General features: G+C 38.2%; 1 protein-coding gene across 4 annotated transcripts in view; it reads right to left on the minus strand.

Annotated features, from left to right (window-relative positions):
* The window catches only part of AFG2A (AAA ATPase AFG2A), a 201,908-nt gene that overhangs the window by 122,955 nt on the left and 55,295 nt on the right, over positions 1–23,658 (minus strand). For all 4 annotated transcript variants that reach the window (XM_085323911.1, XM_085323914.1, XM_085323913.1 and 1 more), the window contains one exon: positions 17,136–17,262. In XM_085323911.1, the coding sequence (XP_085180037.1) occupies positions 17,136–17,262 (127 nt within the window). The remainder of the gene's footprint in view (positions 1–17,135; positions 17,263–23,658) is intronic.

Consider the following 23,658-nt stretch of genomic DNA (forward strand, 5'->3'; position numbering starts at 1 on the left):
AATCACTCTTGCTTAGGTTTCACTGATAATACAGAGGTCTCCAGTGAGAAAGTGCCATTTTATATAGTCGGTACTCTGGCAATAACGGCAGGGTGAAGCACAAGCTATTCCAGTTCATACCTACTCTTTGCACTGTTCCATCCCTTGACAACCCTCTTCCTAGGGAAGCGGGTAGACAGCTGAAGTAATATCATAAAATAATGCCTCACTATTGATGTGGCAAGTTCACCTTCGGAAAGCAACTTGCAACAAGGAGCAAGAAATTTTCTCACCAAGAAAGAAATGTGKTTTTTTTTAGCATACTCCATTACTGCTGAATCTAACTAAGACAACTTTTCATTTATGAAATCAGCTGTTTATCTTAATTTCTGTCACATGGAACCAAATCATGATTTAAGAGCAAAACTTTGAAGCTGAGGTTTCTCTCTAAACTMAGGTTTGCACAGTGGCTCCGCTGGAGACTGCATTGCCTCTAAGTGCAGACAAAGAAGCTCAGAGAAAGGCAAAAAATGGGAAGCAATGGAGAAAAYTAGGATGAAACCAAATAGATACATTTCCTCACACCCACTCAAAGGGCATCACTAGTGCATGAAGACAACACAGAAGCTCAATTAATCGACAAAATCTTAAACACTAGAACAGGTATTTAAAGACTTTAACACACTTTAAAATTAAACGTGTGAAAGAACAGTGTTCCAATTTAAAAAAAAATGTGTAAGCTAGCACATCGTACTTGCATTCCTTAATAAAACTAAAATAAATGGCCATTTTATAAGTACAGTAACATGTTCCAAGGTGTGTGTTTGCCAATTACACACACCTCATATGCTGACTGATGAACACACACACCCTGGCGCGTGTTCTTGCTTACATATCTCACGTGCCTCCCTGTTAAGTAATGGAAATAACCTTTCCTTGCAAACTGGCTAAAGCTGCCTCTTCTTGCTTGGTGACTTCTGCAGAAAACATTCACTGCTAAGAAAAACAACTTCTGAAGCAGACTGAAGCTATTGGCAATCTTATACACACCCTCCTCCTGCAAGAAYCAACTCTGTGATAACCTCCATTTTCTGCACCACTGTCAGGCATGAATTATCCTTCAGTCTGAGTTGGCATTTAGCATTTTTTTAAATGCATTGCTGCCTCTTAGTCCTTTCTCCAAACCAGCTAGTTACTCTCAACAACTGCCTGTTTCACTATTTTCGCCTTTACAGAGATAAGCACATTCATGTCAAGTTACCCCATGGTATGGAGATGGCCTTCTTTTAGAATGTCTTTTTCCTTACAATTTTTTTTTTTTGCTTCTATTTGAACTAGCATGTTTATTTTGAATATATGCTTACCAGTGTATAGCATAATAGATCTAACAGAAAGGCATGCTTTGCACAAAACAATAGATTTCTCAGCCTACTGGAAGCCAGTCTGTGAAGCTTCCTGGTCACAAGATTCAATTCCACAAAGGTTCCAACACCAGGACCTACAGCTCAGCTAGCATTGCCATTTCCGACAACGGGACACAATAAAACACTGCCATGCTCACCGTTCTTCTCCCTTTCCTTTTCAGCATCAACGTACAACAGTGCAAAGGAATTCAGWCTCCGAAAGCTCATTATACTGTGTGATGCTTTGTATCTTGCTTCTCTACTTTCTTTAACAGTCCAAATGTGTTTGTTAAGACTTGTCTTTAGATTACACCACGTATCCTGCAAGGTACAGATATCACCCATGTTACCTCTCTACTGCAACACAATACAGACCCCATTTATCCCATTTATTTTTCCTGTACAGAATTTGCATCCTCTTTATAAACTCTAATACCAAAGGAATGATGTAATATATGAGCCATGATCTTTATCCTATACTTATGCAAAGATCAAGGACAAGAGTCAGCTACAGAGAACTGCAGAAGATCTCGGAAGACTTAGGAACTACACAATAAATTAGTAGGTGCAAATTCACTGTAAATAAATGCAAAGTGATGAGCATGGGCAATCCAATCTTCCCTTAATATATATAAAAGGATAGGCTCTGAGATGAACCACTTAGGAAGAGAGAGACCTACTAGTTTTAATAAATAGCTACGAAAACATCAGCTGAGTGCTTGGCAGCAGTCAAAAAAGAAAATCAAATGTTGAAAATTAGGAACTGCTAATATAAAAGTAGAGAAAAAATTAGAAAACATCACTATACATCCATACAAATTACGRTTTTATCCACACCTTGGATGCTGCGTGCAGTTCTGGTCCCTTTCTATGAAAAAGATAATAGACCCAGAAAAGGTTCAGAGAAAGGCAGCAAGGACAATCAAAGGTATAAAACAGCTTCTGTTTAAGGACGAGCCGAGCAGGCTGGGACTCTCAACCTGGAGAAGAAACAGAGTAAGGAGAAGGAGACAGGAAGATACGAGAGTGACAAGTGGTGTGGAGAAGGCTGGTTAAGGGTCAGCTGGTCACCATCTCTTTCAGTGCATGAACCAAGAGCCATCAAAGAAAGCTGGTGGGAGTCAGCTTCAAAACAGGAGGAGGTAACTCTTCAACAAAAAGTGGTAGGACCAGTGGGGCTCCTTGCCAAAGGACACTGTATATGCAAGCATTATACTTTATTGATTTTATTTATTATTTTCACTTCAAAGGAAGGCTGGACAAGAACTCGGAAGAAAGAACCGTTATAAGTTCTTAAATGGACAAACAGCAATGGTTTCAGGAAATCCCCATCACTGAAAACAGTCAGAGACTGGCTGAGTACTAGGGAGAAGCATCATATATGCTCACTCTTACTCTTCCTTACATGTTTGCTTATGGTCACTGCCCAAGACTAGATGGACCTTTCATCTACCTTAAGGTACCTTTTCAGATATAATAAGGTATATAGCACGTAGAATTACCCCACTGCTCAAAACCAACAATCAGTAGCAAAGCAGTCTGGCTGTGCTCATCAGCAGAATTCAGATAAACTCTGTAGTACCTGCCATTTTTCTTTAGTATGACAGAGCATTACTTCATAGACCTGACCATCAAGCCAAATTTAAGCTTTGACATCAACTAGCTAGGTTAAAAAAGAAAGGGGGGAAAAAAAAGGAAAAAAAAGCTGTTCCATAAACCAAGAAGTGAAAATACAAGCACAGCACATTCTACATTGCTCCCTAAAAATATCCAGTTACAATTTAAGGAACTATCCACAAGTTAAATGTTCTTAAATGCATTGCTTGCCTTTTACTCTCCAACCAAAACAAATCCAAGCTTTCCTTTTTCAGTTTCACTAACATCCTCCAATTCAGTATAAACTAATGTTAGAATCAGTGTGAAAAAGCTACACAACTATATACAGAAAAATTTTCCTATCATCAGTTAGAAGCAAGAGAATGCCAGTCAGTCCCTGCAGCAAGAATATGAAAGCCTTAAGGTTTGTTTGTCACAGTGGCTTCTTAGACAGACATTTCTCTCTAAAGACACCGGAGGATAGTTCTGCTGAAACATCAGTAGCACGAGAAGTAGCCAAAAATTAATTGCTTCCTTAAATCTGTCAAAGGAGACAGAGGCATTTGCAGAGAAACACACAATCATCACCACTTTTTCCAGGGACATATGGGGGACATTTCATCCCTCTCATCTTGATTCCTCCCTCCTATCACTTTGCAGAGGACCATCTTGTTCACCTACTCCAGTTATTCAGAGGTGGACTTCTTTTCTTAAAAGAAAAGATTATATAGCTTTACAGAGAGGTATAATGGCATGCCCAGGGGAAAGGTAAAGTTTCAGATTTGTTCATCAGTTGTTTGAACAACCAGGTGTTTTGCCATAGAAACATAGCAGGGACAAGAAAGAAATGGGGAAACACAGGCATGAGTTGCGGCATCAGTCTTGCTTATTTCCTGAGAAAGTGTGAAAAATTATGATCATCTATGTTCCAAAGAAATAGCCCTTAAATTCTAAAATAACCACAAATATTTTTTGACTTATCCACGACACATGAATGAGAAAGCTACAGTGATGCTTCCCTTTATCTTTTTCCATCTACACAGTGATGGCTACCTAATTCGCCTTCCTTTCTCTTGGCAGCATTTTGGAAGGTACTACTGCAGGTGACACAGGCAGAGCTGTACTCATACACAAGCCATAACGCATAAGCTGGCAATGGCTGCAGCCTTCTGAAGAACTAGCCCAATGTTTCAATAGGCAGCTCCTTTATTTATTTACTTTCCTACTACACTACCTCTCTACCTCTATTTCCTCACCTGAGGAAAAGTCAGGTGGCATTGACACAAGTTTTGTCATCCTCTTCTATCATACTACCAACCCAAATCCTAAACAGAGTCTCCAAAGCAAAAATTCCCTATCTAGGAAATGACAAGGGAGAACCAGAAAGGAGGAATATAGGGATGGAAAGGTGTTGCTCTACAGTTACAGATATTGATTTGGGACTACAAGGAAAAGACACCAGCAGTAGCAGTATAACTTTAATGTATACAATTGATTTCATAAATGATTTTAATTTTGTCAGAATTATAACTTGGAGTTATGGAAAACATAACCCATCTGCGGTAATGACTAGTAAAAGGTAAATAAGTCCATTTTAGGTTTAAAAGTATGAGTAATGCAAAGCAAAAATTATCAGCACCATGATATCACCAAACAAAGAAACAGTTKCCAAATCAACCATTTTTAGCACATGACAGGGAAGACAGAAGATTCTGGCCACAGAAACACAGGCAACAATAGTAATTCAAGATACTCTTGAACAACAACTGGAATATTGTTATAAACTCAGTACTAAGTACAATTAAGAGAGGATTTTTAAAAAAATCTTTTTTATACAGCTGGTATAGACATGCTTTTCTATAATAAAAATCTTAATTCACCATGGAAGAATACACTTACAGTCAAAACAAAGGAAAAAGTAACTGCACCCAGTTTAGTCAAATTCCTCAACTAAATAAGAACATGCCACAGACGATCCACAAAAGGAGCAGTCACTTTGGATCCTCAAAAGAACTGCTGACTGGAGGCCTATCAACCGTTGTCTGACACCACTGAATCAAAAYACTCATTTGACTTTCTGACACTTTCTCTCAATCAGCTCCAAAGACCTATTAGTCTACAGGCTTGTCTAGGTTATTCCAAAAATTTAGGAAACAGCTGTGATTTTCAGCCAACTCTTATAGTTGTATATACATCAAATCAATGTTTTAAAGAAGCTTTTGTTATTAAACTACATTGGCATATGCAACCCTGAGGTACTCTAGTGACCTAAATAGTCATCGACCACGTTTGCAATGTTCATAAGAGATGTTAATGTCTCATCCAGACATGAACAGAGCCATAGCTTTTTGGTCCCGCATGTATGTGTAACAATCCTTCCATATACTTTATGAAAATGATATATTATGAATCAATAACCCTTAGGCTGCTCCTTTTTTCTCTTATGCTRTAGTATTATAGTACTGCCTTCATTTAGTTTTATGTCAATATTTTTTGTTAATAGCTGAAGTCTCAAAGAAAAAACCTGCTTTTCCTGAACAAATTCATTCGCTTTCATTGTTATGTATTAGAGAGATACAAATGAACCACACATGAATGGTATTTCTACCCATCCCTAAGCAGCTGCTACGTTGTGCATGAGGCATTCACGCATTCAGCTTTCACCATCAATGGAGCAAATAAAAAGTAAAGTTGAAGGTCCCTATATGTGAAAAACCAACTAGTGGAAACTCAGGCTATGAAGTCCTAATTTTTCTTCTCCTCTCAAAGATTTTATGAACAAGAAGGATGTTATCATTAGTCCATTCAGTTGATTAGTAGCATCTAACACCCATAGAGAAACTTAAGCAAAAAAATGACTGATAGATACCCTTATTGAGGAACAAGTGCATATCGGCTAATCCCTAAATTCAACAGCTATCTGAAATCCTTTACTAATGCAGAAAGCTTGATCATATTCCACTTTGCTCATTTTAAGCTCTGAGGTTCAGAGATTTTCTAAACCTAAACCTTCAAAGGTCACCTCCTTGAAATGTACCACCGAACACTGACACTGTACACCACCATCCTCCTCCTCCTCTCCTCTCACAGCATACTCCCAACCTGCAGTCTGTTATGATCAATACTGAATCGGTGKTATATGCAATGCTTCTTACTTCACTACGACTTCCATTTTTTCCTGCAAACAGCTTCCATTCTGTTAGGGGTGAGATAAACAGCAGCACTTATTATAGAAGTCACTCAACATTTTACATTGTAGGATCATGCATTTAGTAGCGCGTGCTATTCCGAGCCTTGACCTTTTTGTCCTTTCCAAGCTGGCTGGCTGCCTTGAACTGAATTGTTTTGTAATGTTCCAGTCAAAACATTTCAGCTGTTGCATGAGGTGGAGACTAGAAGAAATATGTTGCTTTGTTTACAATTTTTAAGAAATGAATAAAAATAAAATAAAATGCCTTTTCCCTAACCTCTGGGGAACAGACTTGAGATCTGACCATGTCAGAAGGTTATTAAACAACTCAATTTGAAAAAGCCTAGTGAGGTTTCTTGGCAATTAATAGATATATTTTCCAAATATTTATTCAAAGACTGATCTACCCAAAGCTCAAGGAGTCTGCAGGTTATGCTGGATCCAGGCTCCCCAAAAAACAGAATGAAAATGACCTCTCTCTCTCTCAATGTAGTTAGTTAARCCTAGTCAAACAGGAGGAAGAGGAGGAGGAAAAGGATGCTAGAGTTGACTCCACAAGTAACAAAAGCCAGATATGAGGAATGAACACACTAAAACCAAGAGTTTGGGTGCTGAGGTCAACCTGGGATTCAATAAGAAAGGACTCTGGATGGGGGAGTCTGGGAGGAGAAGGGAGTAACAGGGAACCCTGTGTGGGCAGACAGCCTAAAACAAGATAAAAACTTGGGGAGAAGATCTGGACAACTGAGAACAGGAACTCTGCAGTTTAGGAGAAAGCGTTTGTGAATACAAAGCATAAATGTGCAGGAAAAAACATAGCATTGGCTGGGCAAAAAGACCAGGAGTCAGGATTATATTGAGTTTTGGTGAAAAATTTGCTGAAGGTGATGTAGTCAGGGAACGTATGAAATATGCATCTGTGGAATACTGGATAAAGAGAAAACAGGAGAACTGAATAAAGAGACATAACAGGGTAAGAATATCAGGAAGGAGTTATATTAATGGCAAGTGGGAAGAAAGGCCACTATTGAAAGAGTTATTTATCTAGCCATTCCTATATCTTCAGAAAATATCTTTGACAATGGGAAAAAAGTTTGATTCTTGCATAGCACATGTCACAGAGAACAGCAAGGGAGCTTACTATTGTTGTCAATTTACCAGTTATCTCAAGCAACTAAGTTTTCAATGGGAAATCCAAAGGTTTCCATCCTGAGACAACCATGAAGATATCAATATGATACTTCATGATGGAATCTGTATTTTAAAAGCAATAGGAAATGACTCCCCCTTCCCCAAAATCTAGTAATTGTTCAGCTGATTTTTAATACTGTAAATCAAAGCTCTCAAAAGTAAGCAAATGTGAGTATTAATGTAATTAAGTTAGAGGTGGTCATAATGACTCGTAAAAATAATTTTTAAATTAACGCAATTTAATTAAGCAYGCACAATGAATACCACTTTAATTAATATAATTAAAGATTGTATTATGATGTTTATGAACAAAGAAGAATGACTTAACATTGTACGTGCAATCTTACCTATGGCAGTTTTAACTCAWGAGTGCTTAATGCACACAACATTCTCTGTAACTCTGTTTTATAGAATATGTAATACACTATACACAAAAAACTACACACACACTGTGCATTTTGCTTCCACAAAGAGGAAGGCTGGGCAGGAGACCAACTGCAAACCAAGCCCTAAACGTGTCCGTGGCTACAGCCCAAGTACCATAATTGCAGCTGTTCCTCCAGGTTCCGCAGCTTACTGTACAACACTAACATCCTTTTCAATGCCATTCCCATAAATACTTAAAAATCAAGTCTTTTTGGAATGTGTATTCTTCCTGTTATCACTAACCTAATCAAGCTTATTAAATATAAAAAGGTCTATGCCATGCAATGAACCGACAGTGGAATACGCCTTRCTGAGATTTGCCTTACTTTCCTCAAAGCTCAGTATCCTCAGCTGCCATGTCACCACGGCACTGAGAGCTCCTGGATACACTCCCACAGCAACCATGCCATGCCACGTCTCTGGAGAACTACTCAGCTGTCCCCCTCCCCTACATGACTCAAACTTTGGTATAAAGTGGGAAGAGCGAAGCGAAAGGATTTTGGAGGAGCAGGTTATCATCACATAGTTTATTCTCAGGCAAGTCCAGTAGAAAGTTAGTATTTGTACCAAGCTGCAGTTGTTATCTCTTGGCATCTGGGTACATGAAACTTGTTCACAAAACGAGTACAGTTTCTCCAGTTTCTCTAAYTTATCTGCTTACCACTAAATCCACCTGAAAAATAGTTGTCCTAACCCAACATGTATGATTTTATACCCAATCTACATGTACTTCTCAAACACACCTCATTTCCAGAGACATGACTCATTCTAATCCCCAAATGTATGCACCCTCAGAAATAGAGTGTCATTTTCATGCTACTGCTGGGAAAAAAAAATGATATCACAATTACAGACTCTTGTACTGAGGGCAGGTATTTACACCACAGAAGTGAATCCAATAGTCTTTCAAATTTCCCACTTTGTTAATAAATAGGAGACTTTCTATCATACTGTGCTCCTCATCTGGACTTTGTGAGGCTAAGAGATACGAAAAACAACAAACTTTGGCCCTTGGCCATTACTCTCCCATCTCTGTATTTTTACAGATGAAATAAACATATTTTGATATCTTCAGAAAGTTTCTGGCCTGTGTTATGCAGAAGTTTATGAAAGTATTAGTGATACTAAAATATATGACTGATTCAACTTAAGGAACAGTTTCCGTTATAAAGAGTAAGAGCATGCATATTTACTTTTCCATTTGAAGTAAAACTATTGTATTTTATACACGTTGTTTGGATGTATGTTTTCACAGACAAAATAAAGCCAATTTATCCTGGTCCTAGTATATATGTTAAAGAAGAAAATATRCAGCCCAGCAAGTTTTCCCTCCAACCCTTTTTTTCAGGCAAGTAATAAATCTTGAGTGAAAAAGTCACTGTGCTCTTCAGCTGTCACCACTAAGATTTTAGTTTTTTTAAACCATAGCAGCCTTAAGGCTGATTTACTACTCAGCCCTCCACACTCTGACAATCGAATAGTTGGAAACAAAAATCACTTTTGCACACCTGGAAATATTTTATTTGCTGTACTCCTGAGAAAACAAGGTTTTCATCAGGGAGGAAAAAATAAAAGAGCATAGAGCAGGAAAGAGGGAGAGACTCAGGTGAATCTTAAAAGCCAGTTCTTGACTTAAAGAGAAACTGCATACATGAACACACAAACTACCACCGCATTTGTAGMGGGTGGTAAAGTTCTTTAGGGATTATGGGTTCACTATGCAATCCAGCTTCATATCATCCACTTAGAGGTCTTAGCCAGTTAACAGCAGTGCTTATAAGCTGCATCTTTTCAGACATTTGAGTTTGGAAGGTGAAAAGAGTTTGTGACAACTTTGAAACAATTTCACTCTTTCACTTTAAATTTTTTTTAAAAACAAACTTTGTAAACTCTTAATCACCTTATAATGTAAACGTACAGTACTAATAATGGCAAAATTAGATCTGTAAGAAACAACTACTTTCAAGAACATCTCTTGCCCTCACAGTCAGAGTTGAAAGTTTAATGAGATTAAGAGTAACACTCAAACACTTGCCAGAGAAAACCAACTGATGGGAAAAGAAAACGTGAGGATGCCAAGACTGTGAAACAAATTTAGAATATCAGATCCTCTTTTCAATGGCATGTAGTTTGATAGCATTTTTCCCTAAAGCTTCATTTCTGAAAATTTATTATACGCTCCAGAACAATCTTGTCTTCAAAAGAAACTGCACTTCTGTTATTTCAAAGAACTGTATTTGCACCTGGGCAAAATGATGTAAGCACTCTAGGTGCTGGCTGACTAAAAAGGAGACACACAAAATCTGTCTCTATTTTTAATCCCAGGGCTTTAGAAGAATATGGGGAGTGCCCTTCAACAAGCAGAGAGGCATTTCAGTATTTAAAGAAAAAGAATTAATGGTTCAGCAGTGTGGAGAGGCATGACTATTGCATTTACATGCTTTGATTTCTGTTCTGAAATACATTCCCACCTGTTCTAGTCTAGTGATGACTACAAAGCCCATCTACAAATGAAGACTGATTTCAGTAATAGGATATCAAGCGGAGTAATCAGTTTAGCAAATTACTTGGTAGTTACCCCTAACAGTCCTCAGGCTGGACTTGTTCATCTTCAGTAACCTAGCAGTGCCAAAAAAAGTATATAAGAAGATTTCACTCTAACTAGTGTTTACTTTGTATTAATATATTCAACTATCAGGAAATACTCTGCTGAACATTAAATATCCCAACGCTATCTCCTTCTAAAAGGCAGCCACTTGTCTTCCAAATCTGGAAAAAAATCTATACATCTGTTCAACACAGCTGTGACCTTCTTTCAGCTTTAGCAATAACCATTTCTATTAGGGGGTTTCCTGCCTGAGAATTAGGTCCATAAAAGGCAAAGTTCTCCTTCATGATCCTATACTCCATTCTATCGGTCTTCCACTATTTAAAGCAGTGATGATTGACACGATGGTCTGTAGAGAAGATGGAGTCAGACATTTCTCAGAGGTGCACAGCAGAAGGGCAAGAGACACAAGTTAGAGCAAGCAAGGCTGTGAGATATAAGGGGAAAATTCCTCACAGCAAAGRTAAGCAAACACCAGACTCGGCTACTCTGAGGCTGGTGAAATCTTCTTCCTTGGAGAAACTCAAAACTCACCTGGGCCGGCCCTGAGCAATCTGACCTAATGCTGAAGATGGCTCTGCTTGAGCAGGAGGTTGGACTAGATGATGCCCAAGGCCCCTTCTAACCTAAGTTACTCTGTGATCTTCTATTAAACCAGGGGATGAGGGTTGAGGGAAACACAGTACACCACTCTGTTGGATTAAGCGGCCTTTCACTATATTTGGGAGAACTCAAATCCTACAAAGTCAAAGCTGTAATATAGGAAGACTCTTTAATAAGATATGTCTGACCAAAATGTAAATCACAAATATATAAATAGAAGAATATACAATCTGGTAGTCAGTTAAGTTTATGTCATCATATCTGACTGTTAAATATGCTTGCAGTATCACCTGCTTTGTAACAGCATACATACATTTCCAGACAATAATAAATAAATATGCAAGATTCTTTCCTATTAACGTGTAAAATTGCAASCTTAAATATTTGAATTTCTTCCATAAGCCTTCAGAAAGACAGAACTTTGATGTTTTTAAAGARGAAAGATTATTTACTTTTGCTGCAGGCAAGAAATTATAATTTCTTCACTAATTCTGCCAGATGGTTCTATCATGCATTTTTTATTTTCATCAAAACAAGCCACTTGAAATTAAGGTTGTCCCATAACTACATGATAATCAATATTTCAAAAGTCAGATCAACTTGGCAAACCTTTGCTTGACTCCTCTGACCAAAATAGCTCCTCCAAAATCAAAATGAACCACAGGGGAAGGGAGTTTTATTCCCTTTCCTCATGCTTGGCAGTTGCTGGGGAAAACATAGGCTACAGTTTTATTTTATTCACATAAGCAGAACAAGCAACTCAGTAGTATGCATATGGTTTTGAAACTAGATAAGCTGAATTCAACCCTAGCAGTTAATACCCTGAAGCCAAAAGAGCTTCTCTAAAGAATAATACGGACCGAAGACTTGGGGGGCGGAGTAAGACAAGGTGAAAGAAGGAGAAAGTGAGGAGGAGGGCTGGAGAGTGGCTTTAAAAAGAAAAACACATTTACAAAAGGAGGAAAGAAAATTCCTCTGCACTGACACTAGCACACAAGGTACTTCAAGATCAGAACCTCTTCAAGATTGGAAGATCTCCTGTACTAACAGTGCATTTATAAAGATTCAGCTCTTCAGCATTCAACATACCAGTGCAACTTCTGGTGTAAGCCATGCTGGAGCCCATGAACATCGACGAAATCCAGACCATCATCAATCTAGAGACAATGAGCAACAATGACAGCACAGCATCTCATTAATCTTCATTTGTCCTATCACATCCTGTCACTCTTATGCAAATAGCATATTTGAGGATAYATCTTTTCTGCACCCCATGATAAGCAGAAGTGAAGCTGTCAGGAGCACCAGGATGTCATCCCATACCACAAACCATCACTTCACTCAGCGCCTCGTGTTTTACATCACAGCTAATGTGTTTGACATTCAAATTTGACCCAGCAGGAGGTAAAATSTGATTCCACAGCTACATGCATCTTGCTTCCTGTGCTGAAACATTTAAACACCAAGTTTCCAGAGGTCTCTCTTCCTTCAGTGTACCCTTGCTAATGGAGATTGAAAAACTACTTAAGAGAAAAAAGATAAATCTGTAAGAGCAGGTAATGATAGCAATTCATCCTTCTCATACAAGTACTAAATGCTTAGGAAAACAGAGATTACCATGGAGAAAAAAAAATAACAGCATCAAGCAAAACACACACACAAAACTGATAAGTTGGTCTAGGTTTTCTCACATAGAAATCTGGTAGACTACACTGGGAAGCTTGTCCACATATATGTCTAAATAGAACGTTTAATTCCAAGCTAACCAAAATATACATGGTGTTCAAAATATTACATGCAAAGTTGTAGGAAAGAGTGATGTGTCTTGTCAGGTCAACTGATACATGGGAAAACACAGACAAGCTCTGAATCATAAACAGCTCTGTAAAATGACTTCAAAATATTTTAGATATGAAAAAAATCACTCCTGAGTGTACAAATCAGCAAAAACTAAAAGAATTTTTCCTATTATTGCTCATCAATTCTGCTTCTAGGGCAAAGAGTCAAGGCCATCTATTGCATAAAAGGGAGGATTCTTTTTTAATATTACTGAACATGTTTTGTTTCTTTATCACTTTCAAAGAATGCTCAGAACATCTTGTTCCAGAATATTTTCCTTCCAATAGAAATCACTCTTTCTATATCATACATGGGATGAAAACAGTACATACTGTTTTTGTTTTCCTAAGAAAAACAGAAACTATCCCAAAGTATTTCCAGCATCACATGAATGAGAAGCAAAGTCAGCAGAGTGCCCCATACGAACATGGGACACATTTTAAGGCTGGAATAATATTTCAATACCATGATGATGTCTTAGAGAAATTTCCCTATTTATAGATGCTTGTAACAAGTCAAAACAAGTTTACCATTAAACGTAACTTTCTAAAGGCTGGCTCAAAATCTAACACCAGACAGAAACAACACACTGTTGTGTTTGCAGTGATGATGMATTTTGCACTAGACTCAGGGGAAATATTCTACCTTTGCATTTGATATTCCCACATGCTTTTTCTTCAAATTATAGAAGACTAATTACCACATATTTGTCAGTTAAGAAGCAGCCATGTAAATGAAGATGATGAATGGATTATTACTAGTATATAATACTTACAAAGTAAGCATTCCTCAAACATCTCTTACTTTGAAAGACTAAAATATATGCCTCAAAAAATATACCAGATATATTCTCAGTCCCTGGGACCTGGAAGTAACACACACAGATCACCTTGTGCCTTTATATAATAGGTAAGGTACATGCATTAAATCCATCCATATGAACCAGACATTTATTACTGGAATACATAACTGAACCAATATTTCCCTTTAAAATACTAAATTAATTTAATAACATTTTACATTTTCACAAAGCACAACTGATCACAAAGTAAACTAAAAGTCCATATTGAAGGATCTCCTATCAAGTCAAGCTCACCATAGTATTGCTTTCTGGTGTAAGTCTTTTTTTCCAGGAAAGAAAACGTGCAACAAGTACAGTATAAATATTGCACAGACCCAGAAGAGGACAGTGGCTTGGTACAACCTGTCCAGCCTGCATAAAGCATGATGTGAACCATACCAGCTACAACCTGATTTACTGTGTCCTTTGAATTGCACTTTAAACTCTCCCTTCCTCCAGACTGGTGAAATTTTGCTCTGCTATTCTGTAAGATAACTCTTTCTAGAAACTTATCAGAACTTTTTATATCTCAGTAAAAACAGTTTWAAAAAAACCCAAAATATTAATTCATGGTTTCTTGCTAATAAAATTCCTATATTTATATCGTACGTTTTTCTGAGGGGGTTGTCTCATGCATCTTATCTCTTTAAATCTAAGGTCAGAGCTATCAGCTTTATGTGGGAAAAGAGTACGTAAGACTAGTGTTGCCATTTAAACACAAGCCAGCTATTAGTTTTAGGCTTCTCTTCCGCCATTCAAGTTGCTTGGAACTCCATAGGGACACATATGTATAATGTTCTTCCTTCCAGCCACTGGAGTGTCCAAAAATCTTGCCCATGGTGATTACCACAGCTCACTAGATCCACAGTTTTCAGACTTTGCTGACAAATGCAAAAAGAGAAGGAAACCATGGATGATAAAAGGGTTTCCATAACCTGCTACTCTTTCAGCCTTACTGACTGCAAGTATCACGTTGACTCGGTTCAGTGAAGTTGCAGAATTTAGCAAATTTTTGTGTAAACCCGTTGCTCTTTTGATTGAGTCACATATCAGTGGTATATTATCCCTCTCCATCTTCCTGGATCTGAGGCACCTTTTAGCTAAAACAAACTATTCCTAGAAAAGCGTATATACAAACAGATTTTTCACAAACAAATTCCTCCCCTCACTGCCCYTGTAAAGTTTAGGTGATGAAAGATGTCAATTTTTACCCCGGATTAAAATTAAAATTTTGAATCCTAGGGAAAGAGGACTGGATTTGCATCAGAAATAGAATCATAGAATCAGTAAGGTTGGAAGGGACCTCTGGAGAGCATCTAGTCCAACCTCCCTGCTCCAGCAGGGTCACCTAGAGCACGTTAGACAGGGTTGCATCCAGGTGGGCCTTGAAGATCTCCAGAGAAGGAGACTCCWCAACCTCTCTGGGCAACCTGGTCCAGGGCTCCGTCACTCTCACAGGGAAGAAATTCCCCCTCACGSTCAGGCAGAACTTCCTGTGCTTCAATTTCTGCCCGTTGCCTCTTGTCCTGTCACATAGGACAACTGAAAGGAGTTTGTCCCTGTCCCCCTGACACCCTCCCTTCAGGTACTTGTACACATGGATAAGATCCCCCCTCAGTCTTCTCTTCCCCAGGCTGCAGAGGCCCAGCTCTCGCAGCCGTTCCTCATGGGGCAGGTGCTCCAGCTCTCTGACCATCTGTGTAGCCCTACGCTGGACTCTCTCCAGCAGCTCCGTGTCTCCCTTGTACTGGGGAGCCCAGAACTGGACACAGTACTCGAGATGAGGCCTCCCCAGGGCTGAGCAGAGGGGCAGGATCACCTCCCTCGACCTGCTGGCAACACTCTTCCTAATGCAGCCCAGGAGACCATTGGCCTTCCTGGCCACAAGGGCAGATTGCTGGCTCATGRTCAACTTGTCATCCACCAGTACTCCCAGGTCCTTCTCTGCAGATACAGTTAACATATTTCTAGTAACTGAAGTCCTTTGTAAAAATTCAGTACTGCAGGATTGTATCCCTACCATAGAGTAGTACTGTCCCARAGAAATGCAAATATTTCAAATAAAAACTAAAATATAGGAAAATAGTATCCACTGAGGAGCCACTGGGCCCAAGAAATATCTAGCAAAAGGGAGAAAGAGAGGTAACTGAATTTCCAGGTGGTGATGATGCTAACACAGAAAAATGTTGAATTGGCCCAGAATGAAAATCCCGCTCTGTTTAACAAAGTGCTATTTTTCAAATTCAGCTCAATCTGACCCCAAAGAGAATACATACCAAGGAAAACTGAAAGCAATTTGACAAAACTGAAATCTTCCGTGGAAAAATTCAGTTTTGCAGAAATGTATTTTTCACTGATGTGCTTTATCGTCTTTTATTGAAAATTCCCTGCTAGCTCTATTTTGCCATTTCTGGCACACACACTGTGTTTAAATAAGCCTTCATCAGGACACCAGCCAGCAYGGTGGCTTCCTTCAGCTCAAAGGGAAGAGAGCTACATTCTGAAGCCAAAATATGAGTTTTATTCTTAGAACTTCCTTCATATGTACATGAACCTTCCTTTAAAGTGTGCATTTCATAAGTATTTTATGCCTGAATGCTCCAAGACAAACAGAAAGAAGCAGTCCACAAATACCTTACAATGGAAGAATCTGTTATGTTAAAAATATTTATAAAACTTCTAAGGAATCCAAGAAAAGATTGTGAAAGAATAAATTTGATTAGCTTGTCAAAAAAATACATGAAAATTGAAAAGGTGAAAAATTGTGGAATAAAGACTACTAACACTACTATATGTATCCTAAAGGAAACCACTTCAGACTGGTCCATCCACCATGCTCAGTTGGGAGAAGATACGTCAGTAGCAGGCTGTTCTAAAGTGTATTTTTTAGAGGACTGCTGGGTTGGTTTTGTGTTTGGAGGTTTTCTGCAGTAAGTGTTACAAACCTCTCGTTTTTACAAACTTGATCTGCTCTTGTCCTTTCAACAGAGCAGGCTCAGGATCTGTGGAGAAACTGCACTGTTTACAGTTGGAACCTGTATTGCTGGCAACCAGCTAACAGCATTGAGGAGATATTTAATCTTCTGAAAGGAAGTAACTAATGAAACCAACAGTCCAGCAAACTCTTGCATAAACAAACAMAACAGAAGCAAAACATACAAAAGCACTTTGACAGAACTGTTGTTGCACAAATTCAATGAGCTTGATTTAAGGAAAATTTCTTTTAGGAAACCGATACATATAGCTTTTACAAAACATTTGTTTTTGTAAAAACTTACGCAGGAAAAAAAAGCAAGGGACATAATCTTTTCCTTTGCCTTGTCTTCCTTTTCAGACTGTTCCCCTTAATGATTAAATTGATTAGACAACAGTTTGGAAGATAAACAAAAAGAGAACTAAATTATTCCAAAGTTGGTCTTCACAACAGAACAGTGTATACCACAGTGCATCTATCCTTACCTTGTCTATCATGTCTGGCCTGTTTGTAGCTGCCAAAATTGTCACGTCCTTTAGCTGTTCTATCCCATCCATTTCTGTTAACAATTGAGCCAAGACACGGTCTGCTACATTTCCAGCACCTGAAGAGCTGATTCAAAAAAAAGTCACAGCATTAGTTTTTACTTACTAGAAAGCTGGAGAACAAAAAGAATAGGCAGTACTTTTCAATTTTATAGTGAACGACTTTTTTTTTTTTTTTTTTAAACGTTCTTTCTGATTCTTCCTTTTACCTTCAATACTGAAGGTAAATTAATATCACTCATACAAAGCGAGTAAATATGTGTTGGAGAATGAGTCCTTCAAAGGATCTCTTAGTAATAGGAAAAGCAAATGAGCTTATTACTTACTGCCCTGCTGTGAAGACCATAATACAATTTGGTTGTCTGGAATAGACATTTTTAAGATGGTAAAAACTTGAATTCATGCAGCTTCTTTAAGAGTCAGACAAACTTCAGTTTTTATTACCATCTAAGTGAGTGCTCACTCTAAATCATGTAGTATAAAAAATAAGGCTATGCATTTTGCAGAGTTACTCCACATTTTTATGTTCTCCCCATCAAATGGGAATGTATTGAGTGTTGACCAACTCCCCCATAATAGGATTGTCAGTCCTGTAGCTCAGTCTTGTCAGTCCTCTAGCTCAGACGATGTTCCAGATATCAGGGAAAAAAAAAAAAAAAAAAAAAAGACAGAAATCTTCAGTTTTGAAACGGCCAATACGTAGTGGGGAAAAAAAAAAAGTAAGCAAGCAAGCAAGCAGACAAGGTATAAACTATTTTAAGAGTTTATTTTTTTAGTTTAGAAGTAACTATGGTAACCCTGAAATTTAGAAGAAAATTGCTTAAATATATGTAACAAAATGCATTATGGAAACAAACTCTATTTCATTAAAGCTTTTAATATGTTAAAAAGAACAAGCAAGTGGTGTACCACCTTCTTCCTATACAATTATTTATGTATAAATGTGTGTATATATGTATACATGAACACTTCCATATACAAGCATATAACAAAYGTAGAAGCAGAAGACATTGCATAAACCAAACCAAGAGATCAAACATATTTTGCAATAAATAATAAATCTGACTGAACAGTTGTGTTCTTTAAACTGTAGCATCCTTCTAATTTTGCATGAAAAAGGCTTTATTTTAGTTGCATCATAACAAATAAGTGACCATGCTCCATATAGTTTTTTTTTTTTTTAACTTTTGAAAAGATTCTAGCTCTAGGAGATATTGGGACTGTACACAGATAATGTATACTCACTTATTCACAGATACACTATACAGATTATGTAGATATGCTCCTAATAGCATCCTAGCATCCAGCTCCGTGTGTGTGCATGTGTGTGTGTGTATTAAACTGTAAGGAAGTGCTATGTTAAAACCATGTGATTTCCTTTATTAGCTATAGGGTTAACTGAAATAAATGTCACTTCTCCCCTAATCAGAAGGGAAAAAAGTTTATGAGAAATGCTTAACATTTAAAACAAAATGAGAAAAGATACCCTCTCATCAWATTTTACTTTTAAATCCACAACATCAGAATCTGTCACAAGATCACACCTAAAAATTCAAGAGTTCAACCAGTCCTGGATTTCTGAGATGGTGCTACGATGCAAGGCTCAATCCAGGGAAGGCGGGAGAGCGAGCAGCTTATTCCAAAAGCTCCCTCTGCTGAACAAGGGCTGCAACTAAAGTTAGGAAGTTGAAGCAGGTAGGTAAAAGCGGTTGGTGGATTGCCAAATAATGTGGAAAATGCATTTTTTTATTCACCCTAATAAAAAAAACGAGGTCTGTTCTTGACACAAGCTAAAACTTTCCGAGGGAAAACTGTTGAAAACAGTGAAAAGGCCCAATAAAAGATACAGTATACATCTTCCTTCCTTGAAGGGACTGATCTTCAAGGGCTATTCCCCTCTCCCTGCCCAGTGGTCCACTTCATTTCTGTACCTTCAAAGAAACACTTTTTAATACAATTTAAAGAAACAAACCTATCTCTGATTCTTCAAGCTGCCTAGAGCGTCACACTRAGAAGCAAAGAGAAGTTTAATATTCATAATGAAGTTGGTTTCTTCCTTCAACATAAATTTATTCAACTGCCATCTCTATCTACACAGAATTAAGATAATTTTCATCTTCGAATGTTCTGAAAAGTTTTTTTTTGAATTTATTTTATTTATAAGTGTTTATACAGACATACAAGTGCAAACAAAACAATTATTCAGTGAAACATTACTCTCCAAAAAGAAATTTTGGATTTTAAAATATAAACACTCTATTTCCTATAGATGTAACATAGAGAATACACACATATAGTTGCATAGTTATTACACATGTATATCACTGCATCACTGCCATTCACTTTTAACACGCCTCTGAYGACAGTAGTTGCTAAATATCTCAGAGCCAAAACAACAGTAATGACACCAATGCTGCTGTATATATTTGCTCTAAATAAGTTCTCTCACTTTCCTATGCTACAACTTTCTGTAATTTTCCAGGACAAAACAGTTAACTTATCAGACCTAGTCTGGAAAACATCCTTGAGGAGCTGTAATAAATGCTGGCTAACAGAACATTTAGGTTGCTAAGAAATATTAGGGAAGGGGCTTGGGTTAGCTAGTTGTCAGCTTTTTGGTTTGCTGCACTGGTGTTAGAAATTCCCAAGAGATATTAGAACTTTTCTAACATATCCCTGGGTCACAGCCCCATTGACTTGTAGATAGCTGAACATGATAAAACACTTGAGGTGTTGCACAAGGATAGTAAATGCTTTTCGAAGAACATGGAACTTAAAGGAAATTAAAATCAACTTTGTAACATAAGCTAGTCTCAGTAGGGATTCAGGCCTCCCATCYTGCATAACTTTCACATTTATTCAACTTTATATCCAACGGACTGCACACAGGAAAAAGTTAAGCAAAGAAAAAATAGTTTTAAAATTGAGACCAAAATGTTAAACTCATGTAAGATTATCTGAAACTACAAAAGTCTGGAGAAGAGGATAAAACTTTTTTTTTTTCTTTTCCAGCAAACATAGAAGACATATTTATTTTTAAAAGAGGTGGCTAGAAAAGATACTAAAACTTTCCCAACAAAAACATTTCTCTTAAACTTTTTTTCTTTTTGTCTGAAGCTTGTATCCTAAACAAAACCTCACCGTTACTGGGGAACTTGCACTGCAAAGACATTCAAAGTTCTCTGTTAGGCAATGATGAGACACCTTTTGTACAATGGATACCAATGCAGAATTAGAGAGTTGACTATCATCTGTTAAAAGCGGAGTAAAAAGATTTTTAAAGCATACAAGTAAAAAAATATTATTAACAAAAATATCTGCAAATGAAGAAGTTTCTGGGATCTATGATACCTAGAACTTTTGATTTTAGTGCTTTTATGTACAGTTCACCAAGCTGTCATATGATGCACCATATTTAGCACACAGTCTACAGCAAATTAGCTTTTGGTTTAACAGGATACCCTATAAAATTGCAAGCAGACACACATTTATGGTGAGAGATCTCTTTACCAGCTGCTCTGAACTGCATCAGAGCTGCACCATGCGCTCCGAGAGCTCCAGCACTGCATAAGCTGTTAATCTGAAGGGTGACATGCAAGTATGCATTTTTCCATTTTCCCATGATTTCCCAGCAAGGGTTTCAAACTAACACAAGCGATGTTCATTAAGGCTGCCTGGACTTTTGACGCAAACAGCAGTCAGAGAAACAAATTATGATTAACCCTCCAGTCCCACATACACACTGCCAAAACGACTTCCAGCCAAGAGGCTGTCTCTCCCCCCTCCCCTCCCCATCTGACCTCCACACAACTGCATAGAAATAGTTCTCAAAAGGCACATACTGGTACAAACTAATTGCCTGTCAACACACTGACTGCAAATCAAGGCACTCAGAATTAAGAATCTTACATAATCCAAGCAGGGCTGTGTGTGCATGGGTGTGCGTATGYAGGAGCCATGCCCTAACCAGAAATACCTCGAACTTCAAAATAAAAAATGTGTGAGGAAAGAGGAATCCGGCTGCTTCACAACGGCCTAAGAATTTCAAGTAATCTCTGTAACGAAATACATCAATCTGTAAGCTATGCGTTGTTTTATCTTTTTTGCCAACTCTGTTTTCTTTAAAATCCTCAGTGAAGTAGTTTTAAAGGCAAAAAATGTATTTGCTGCTAGTTTATTATATTAGTTAGAGCCAGACATCCTCCCTTACATGAAATTCCAGCAAATCCCTCAGGTGCCCCACAGATCTCAGACACAGCATGCGAGCGCTCCTGCACATCCACTTCATTTGACCAACACAGAAATTTCCCGAATTGCAAAGCCTGTCAGGTAAGACTATCCACAGATTAAAGCAGAACATTCAGCGGGAAAATGGGGAACAGAATTTGTGCTCAATATTTTATTCCAGCTAAAGGCACTTCCATTGTGCATTTTGACATGAGAAAACAGTGTACCTTAATTTGAATTAATTCTGGCCTCATCTGATGGAACTGAGAGATCCAGAGTGCCAGCTCAAAATTCAGGATAGTAGGTAAAGGCCATTCATACATCCTTCCTCTTTTCTTGTCTCCTTCGACCTCATCCAATGCCCATTCTAACCACCCAGATTCAGATTTCCATGGGCACTGACCTTTCCACATGCCCATCTTTAACAAGCCCCTCTCATAATTCTGCCTGTGAATAGATAAGTAACTGCAACTCGATTCTATCACCACGTCAAGGAATAACTACAATTCACTGGCAGGCGTAACTCTTCAGACCAAGGAGATTTTGTGTTCACATGTATTCAATCACGAGATTTAAATGTTACCTTTCTTGCCATAGACAGCTTAACAGCACTAGATTTCTTTTGTACCTTTTCACTTGTTAACCTTCCTTTTGTTCTTTTTTTCCCCATTATSTAACAGATTTTTTAATATTTAAAAATAAAAAAAGTCAGAGAATGCAGTGTGCTCACAATTAATGAAGCTCCTGATGAAGTTTGGCAAACTCCCAACAGAGCTACATCTGCATCATCTGAACACCTAGAATGCTCTTCTGGTTTCTCAGATATCGTATGTCATTTTGACCAGCAAATTTATTTAAATCTCTATCTTCATTTGAAACCTGTGCAGGAGAACCTGCAACCCTCCATCACACCATTGACTTTAAGGGCAGTAAAGCCCACACGAACACCTTCGGTGCAGGATCAGGACCTTAACGTCGTCAAGCTGTTAAAAGCTCGAAAGGAAAACACGCAAAGCATTCACACGGTACCATTTCAAGCCCTGTTACACACACAGCAAGTGCACAGGTACAGAGCCGGCCGGGAGCGCGGGAGGGCCGCCCTCGCTCAGAGCCCGCTCCGGCGCAGGCGGCCGTGGCCCAGGCAGCCCCAGCAGGTCGCAGGGCAGGCCTCACCAGGTATACCCTGCACAAATTACTGCAGTGGATTAATGCCCACAGCTGAGAGCAGTAACGGAGCTTTTCTGAGAAGAGAGTATGGCCCAGCTTTTTTTTTCTAACACCCAGTATCAGATTTACATACAGATAAAAGCTGCCTTTATTCCTCCTTCCACCCAACTCCCCCCCCCCCAAAAAAAAAGAATTGCAATAACAATTAAAAATTATGGGTTTTATAAATACTTGGAGACGATATCATCTCAAATAATTCTTTTGCTGGAATCTCTGGAAATAATTTTATATCAAAACAAATGTAAAACTCATTGACATGACAAAACRGTTGGTATCAAAAAATTAATATAGGCTGAAACAGACCTTTCTGGCAGGATTCTTAACGTCTCCACAAACTACTGAGGTAAAAGGTTCCTGAAATACCAAGCYCCCTGCCAGCACACTCCTACACAAGAGTCACTTCGCTCACACCGTCTGAAGGATTTTATTGAGTCTGACATTTCTGTCAGGGCTTTGCAGGGGTGAACTGTCAGCAAGGAGCACCTGCCAAGTCAGTCTTTTCAGTCCAACTGCCATGATCGTAATTAACTGTCACACTGTTTTATTTCCTTCCCTCACAAACTCTGGTGAAATATAGCTTTGGCAGTTCAAGGTTTTCCACAGCATTAGAGGGAAGGGAAAGAAAAAAAGAAAAAACACCCTACTCCAATAGCATTAGCAGAAAAATAATAATGTCAGTATCCTTCCCAGATAGGAATTTTCACTCAGAAAAATTTTTAGTGGAGCATTTTGTACAGTAGAATGGATACTGTCATGCAAGCTAGAAAAAGAAGGCTCTTCTACATAAATATACATCTTTTACTGAAAGAATAATTCAGTTGGAATATTCTTATCTGTAAAAATAGCAGAGTAGAACCTTATTTTACCTTTGAGCTCTGTTTCCCTTGAATACTACTGAGGCTTCAAGAACACAAAACTTCAAAAAATATTCTAGGTTTATATAGAGTAGCACAATATGTTTTTTTTTTCCTGTTATGTCAGACTCTCCCTCCTGTCAAAACTCCTGTCA

Source organism: Rhea americana, unplaced genomic scaffold (assembly GCF_003343005.1).
Source record: "Rhea americana isolate MKP2758 unplaced genomic scaffold, rheAme1 scaffold_89, whole genome shotgun sequence".
Classification (NCBI taxonomy): Eukaryota; Metazoa; Chordata; class Aves; order Rheiformes; family Rheidae; genus Rhea; species Rhea americana.